At 52.4% G+C, this 6,388-nt stretch overlaps 1 protein-coding gene across 1 annotated transcript in view; it reads right to left on the bottom strand.

Annotated features, from left to right (window-relative positions):
• LOC128273236 (alpha-2C adrenergic receptor) overlaps positions 1-6,075 on the bottom strand; it is a 79,269-nt gene extending 73,194 nt beyond the window's left edge. The window contains exon 1 of the mRNA XM_053011174.1: positions 5,362-6,075. Within this exon, the coding sequence (XP_052867134.1) occupies positions 5,362-6,075 (714 nt within the window). The remainder of the gene's footprint in view (positions 1-5,361) is intronic.
• Positions 6,076-6,388: the final 313 nt, after the last annotated feature.

Raw genomic sequence — 6,388 nt, 5'->3', positions numbered from 1 at the left:
CCCCCGGTGCGTAGGGGTTTAATCGAACGCACAATAGCGCAGACGTGCCCTCACACACACACACACACACACATTACGGGGTATTCCGGAAAGCTGCGGAAGCTTTCGCGACATCCACGCACCCTGGTACAGTTCATTTAGTTGCCGAACAATTTGAAACTTTGCTCAAGCGGGTTACTTCCTTTGCGTTTAACCCTTGCGTTGCAGATATTGTTGCTGTGCCGATCAAATCTTCGTCGGTAGGCGCTTTCATGAGACAGAACGGGGTGAAGCTGGTTCTACATCCTCTGCAGGACCTCCGTACTCACGTTTCGAGCACTTTAAGCGGGTTTCGAGCAGGGTTAAAACTTGAGAATCGGGTTTTTGAACAGATGACTCTAGCTGTCGATTTGGACTTTCCAGTTTTGCTTTGAGGCATCAGGCAAAGTACTTCAGGTGAAAAAAAAAACTTATTTAATTTGCAACCGATTTTTGACACGGGGTTAGATGTCAACTTCACCGAGATGTCAACTTTTGTGCCTGAAAATGACGTTTCGCGAGGATCATTATTTATGTGGAAACCTGCTGAACGGAAACGGATTTGCACAATCGCATCAACTGTTTGTCGAAGCTTTTTTTTTTTTAAAAACGCAGTGCTTTAAGTGGTTTAAAAATGTCAAAATGGCGATTTTAACTTAACAAGGAAAGAGCGTCCGAGGACTCCAAAAAACGGACTTTCTGATGGCACCAGAAAGCGGTCATGCATCTCAAGCTACCAAAACCTGGCGAAACCGCTAATTCAGATCGCTACATTATAAACATTTGTTTTCTTTGAAAACAAAACACGATTCTCAAGTTTTCTTACCTGAAATGAGCCCGTTATTCTTTGTCCGGAATACCCTTGCTGCAACGAGTGATCAGAGTGAGCGTCGGTAAGCCCAGACGACCAAACGAAACCATTAGGCAGATCCGTTTGTTTGTAAAACGCTTGCATGGACCCTTTAGTACTAAACAAGGAGGTAGTACTTATGTACACTGAAATCCCTCTGTACCCAAAACTTCCTCCTGTTTCATATGCAAATGGGGCAAAATCTGGCCAGAATTCAGAAGGCGTGTGCTCGCCGTCGCCGTCATAACTTGGCCCGAGGGGCCGGCCACTTTGGGCGGACATCTCGCGCGTCCTTCTTCATCTCACACCAGCGAACACACGGGGGGAACTTTGGCGAGCGAGCGACGAGCAGAAAGTGGAGCGACGGAGGGCTGGATTGAAAGTCGGTGGAAATTATCCCCGGATGTCGGGTGGAGGGCGGTAGGATGCCGTCGGTACTTGACACAAGAGCTTCAAACAGCTTCACAAGTCGCGACACGCGAAGGCGTCCCTGCGAATGGGCCGGGCAAGCTCAAGTGCCATTCAATCTCACCTGTTTTCCGCCACTCTCTGCATCTCTGCTTCTATCTCTCTTTTAGGCCAGCGAGCCCGGAGCTGGTCCGATTAGGGTCAACGACGACGACGACGGGGAGTGTGTGTCTCGGGGCATCCCATCGAGTACCTTCTTCTTCGTCGGTGGCATAATAGCGTTACTTATTAGCTTCCGGAGCTAGAGCACAGCACAGCACGGCAGAGCGCGGTCGGCGATGTTTATTGGGTTCGCCTCTACTGCCGCTCGAGTGTTTACACACACACACACACACACACACACACGCCGGCACAGATAAAACTCATCTAGATCCAAACAAACACACGCGGATGCCCTGGAGCGGTTTTCGGTTAAAATTCATCGAGAGGTGAACGAATAAGACGAGCAGTTTCGAGCAGTTATTAGCAGTTACAAGTGGTTTGTTCAGATCCGTAGAATTTTGGCTACTCCCCAAAAGAGCGAGAGAGAGAGAGAGAGAGAGAGAGAGAGAGAGAGAGAGAGAGTGAGGGAGCGAGGGTGAGTGCGAAGCTGCAGCTCGTCACATCGCACCGTGCGGAAAGTGCGAACGAAGGTTTTGGGAGCGCCACAACAGCACCATAAAACATGGCCCCGGGGAACATCAAAAACGATGACAAAGGAAGCAACACAACATTTTTATGTTTCAAAGGCTACCATATTTCTGTTCGCTGAGGAGGGTGAGTTTGGTTTGCCCCGGGGGCGTGGAGGGTGGAGTTCGTTTTCTTCCTTCCAAAACTCCCGGCGACCGGCTCGCATAACCGTTTATGTTAATTTGTTTGCCTTTTCTTCGTCAGTCCATTCTACGGCAGTCAGCAGCACACGTACCGACGTCTCGTCGTCCTCAGCGCCTTGCAAGCGCGCGCGAGAGAGAGGGAAAGAAGGAGAAGAATGGAAGAAAGAGGCTGGGAAACTATCCTATCACGAGCTCCATTCCGGCAGGCAGGCGGCAGTCGACGGCACGGAACGGTGCCGTCGACTACTAGGACGAGAGCACTACTAGGTCTTCCAGCAGCAGCAGCACCACCACCGCTGTTACTACTTTTTGTTCGAGTTCTAGGATTCCGCATATTTGGGCCAGCGATAGGCCAAGTCAGACGTCAAGCGTCAAGCGCGAATGCGGCGACAACTACCAAACGCGAAGCAGAAGAAGCCACCGTAGCTCATACATATATAGAGATATATCAACACGTACATAAAAAGTATTGTCGGTGGTGTGTAGTAAAAAATTCGACACGCCACCAACATCCGGAGCACGATGAACATTCTCGTGGCACACACACACGAACACACGCACGGACTCACCAAACAAACAAGAATTCATGGAAGAACGGAAGAACGGAGGCGATGAACGAACGAATCTGACTACCGCTCGCTAGGACTAGGACCCACGGGTGGGGGGGAAGGGCGGGGTGACCCTTGCCACATACCTACGCACCCACACACACACACGCGCGCTGGCGCCACACAGCCACACATCTGGGTGGGTGGCTGGGTGGCAGGAACCACGGGCCACAGAAAGGCAACGGTGCGTACCGAACATTGGATATGACAGTCGAAATTGAATTAAATTGAGTTGAGCAAATAATATCGCCCCAGGCCCAGTGTACGGGGTGGCACCAGCCACCCCCCACCCAATTTCCGCACTCCTGCTCCCGGGCGTGACCGTCATCGGGCGGGCGTCATCATTCTTCTGGGCTGGGCTTTCTGGGCGCAACTTCTTCCGCCGAACGGTGTCGATGGATGGGCGCGAGCCTAGCTCTCCTCTCTCGCACACATACACACCTCACTGTCAGTCTCTTTCTCTTTCTCGCTTTTGTTTTTGGCCGGTGCTAGTGGACCGAGCGATTGCTGCCGTTGACAGACAGGACAGACGCACCGATCCATAAATAGTCGGCACGGATCCGATGCAAAACCGTGCCTGTTGTGGCCAGTCCCAGTGTGGCGGTCAGGCTTGGGCGGCCTGATCTATGTATATTTGGTGGGCCTTTTTTACCCAGCAGCCAGTGCCAACTGGTGCTGGTGTCGTCACATGCCACACATTGTGTCCAAAGCGCGGTGGAATCCGGGCGCGAACCTCACCAGAAGGTTCCTGGGACGTTCCTACGCGCCCTAAGGTTATCCGAACACTGCTCGAAAACTGCTCGAAAACTGCTCGAAAACTGCTCGAATACTGCTGGAATACTGCTGGAATACTGCTCGAATGCTGCTGGTGTTAGAAACCCAATTGGACTCGGTTGTCTCCCACCTATTGTTGGAGCCTATATGTTGTTGGAGCGAAGCCAGTCTCACACCATCTCTCGACCCAACGACCCAACATTCCAAACTTCAATTGTTTGAACAATCAAACACCGTCTCGCGAACTCACAAACCCAGCCCCAGACCAGGACTGCCTAGAATGTGTGAGTGTGTGTGTGTGTACTAGGTCTATACGTTGAGAAAAGGACTTTTAAAAAGATGGCTGTACCTGCCGATTGGGACTTCCTAGTTTTGCTGTTCATTCATCATTACCTTATTTTGACAACAGGTAAATGAGTCCAGGTCGTAAAAAAATTTAATCAGTTTGCGAACGACCGTTGAAAGGGTTAGACCATGGCGAGTTTTGTGCCCGTAAAAAGCGTTTTGCGGGGATTATAATTTTTCTGCTCCTCTTGAAGAAAACTGCTTCGGAATCGCACCAAATGCTTGTCGGGACTTGTGTTTGGAAGATTGCAGTGCTTTAAGTGGTTTAAAAAATTCCAAAATGGCGATTTTGACTTAACAAAAAATAACGTCGAAGGACTCCAAAAAACGGACTTTCTGATGGGACAGAAAGGTGTGGTGTTTCACAAGCTCCTAAAATCTGATGCAAACGTTAATTCCGATCGCTACTGACAACAAATGATCAATTTGAACCATGCATTTATCGAAAAACGACCAAAATGCAATTCTAGGGGGTTCCAATGGGGGCGCCTGGTGGCCCGTGGAAACAAGCACCAGGCCCCCCAAAAAACAAAACTATTTGAGGATACTATCAAATCACTTGGATGGAAGCTGCTATCCCTCCCCGCGTTATTCCCCAGACTTGGCTCTTTCCGAATATCATTCTTTTTCATCGATGGGACACGTATTGGCTGAGCAGCTCTTCGTTTTTCCACGAGGAAGTCGAAATTGGATGACTAATTAGTTTACTTAAAAAGTCTAAGAGTTCTTTCGTCTGGGAATCCATGATTAAGCAGAGAGATAGGAGAAATGTATAGCTAGCGATAGCACATACTTCGAATAAAATAGAAACTTGCAAAAAAAATTATAAACATTTTTTGTGTGTTAAAAACAGTCCTTTTCTCAACGTATAGACCTAGTATGTAGGTTTCTTATGCGTGAATTGAAAGTTTCAATTTCCCGCAAGCGGCGTGCTCCAGATCATTGCGCGGACCATGGCCATTTATTCGCAGCAGCTACCCGCCACGTCACTCGCCACCAAAAATGATTGACTGACAAGAGGTTGCGCAAGAGGAGTGGCTGAGGACGGGAGCGGGGCGAGGATTGCTACACCGTTGCGAAACATAAACCAGCTGCCGGTCCCGGTCGGCGCCGAAGCAATAAAACAGAGAAGTGAAACCCGCTCCCTGACGATGGGAGGGACCCCTCCGGGGATACTGATGGTGATGATGATGGTGATGGTGATTCGTAACCGTAACAACGCGGCACGCGCTAGGTGTTAAAAATTACGACACACCCGACATCGCGCGATCGGCGCGATAAATGGATCTCGGGAGGGCGCCATTAGTTGGGACCAGAAGTTCCAAAAGGTTGGACGATATAGACGCGGCCGCCACCGGTACCCAACGGGGGCCCCTGCATGCTAGTTTCCCTCACCACTTTGCCCCAACTCCACTTTGCCTCAGGCGCCGGCGCCAGTTTGGTTTGCTGTAATCTGGGGTCTCGGCATGTGGTATAGGGCACGTACCTGACACTGGGGCAGCTCGACGTGACCCTCGGGGCGCTGCGCCTTCCAGCCGAGCAGCGGCGGGATGCAGACGAGCGCGGACATGATCCAGACGGCCGCTATCATGAAGGCGGCCCGGGCCGGCGTCCGTGACTTCAGGTACTCGATCGCCTTCGTGATGCTCCAGTAGCGATCGAGCGAGATCAGGCAGAGGTTCATGATGGACGAGGTGCACAGCAGCACGTCCATCGCCGAGTGCACGTCGCACCACCAGTTGCCGAAGATCCAGTAGCCCATCAGTTCGTTCGCGAGCGAGAACGGCATGATGACCAGCCCGAGGAAGAAGTCGGCGACGGCGAGCGACGCGATGAACCAGTTCTGGATGTTCTTGAGCGTCTTCTCGGTCGCGATCGCGATGATCACCAGCATGTTGCCGACGACGATCACGATCATCAGGACCGTGACGATGATCGAGGCGACGATGATGTGCGGGAGCGTGTAGCCGCTCGGGTACGTCCCGTGCACGATCGTCAGGTTGGCGCCGCCCGCCACCGCACCGGCCGCGCCACCTGCCGCTGCCGCAGCGGCCGCCGCAGAGGTGGCGGCCGCCACCAGCGAGTCGTTCAGCATGGCGGCGCCGCCGAAGCCCGGACCCAACGCCGACCCGTTCGAGCCGCCGCCCACGATCGCCAGGAAGTCCTCCTCGGAGATGTTGCCCGGCAGGACGTAATCCATAGCGGGTTGGTGAGATTGGGTTGAGGGGGCGGGGGGTGGGATGTGGGCTCGGGAGGGTCAGAGACCAGCGGTTCCACGCGACGCGACGTCGGCCAAGGGCATCCACGCCAGGTCCAGGAGCTCCACGCGCTCCAAGTCTTGGAAGACACCTGCTGCTGCTGCTGCTGCTACCCCGCCGTGGGTTTTAACTCTCCAACATACCCGCACACACACACCTTCTGCTGCTTCTCTTGGCTCTGTCTCTCTCTCTCTCCCGTTCGCTGGATGGCTCGCTAGACTGTGATGGGGATGTGATGTCGATCCTTTTCTGTGG

Source organism: Anopheles cruzii, chromosome X, assembly GCF_943734635.1.
Source record: "Anopheles cruzii chromosome X, idAnoCruzAS_RS32_06, whole genome shotgun sequence".
In the NCBI taxonomy this organism is placed as follows: domain Eukaryota; kingdom Metazoa; phylum Arthropoda; class Insecta; order Diptera; family Culicidae; genus Anopheles; species Anopheles cruzii.
The sequence above is the reverse complement of the archived record's forward strand: the minus strand, read 5'-3'. Positions and strand labels throughout refer to the sequence as shown.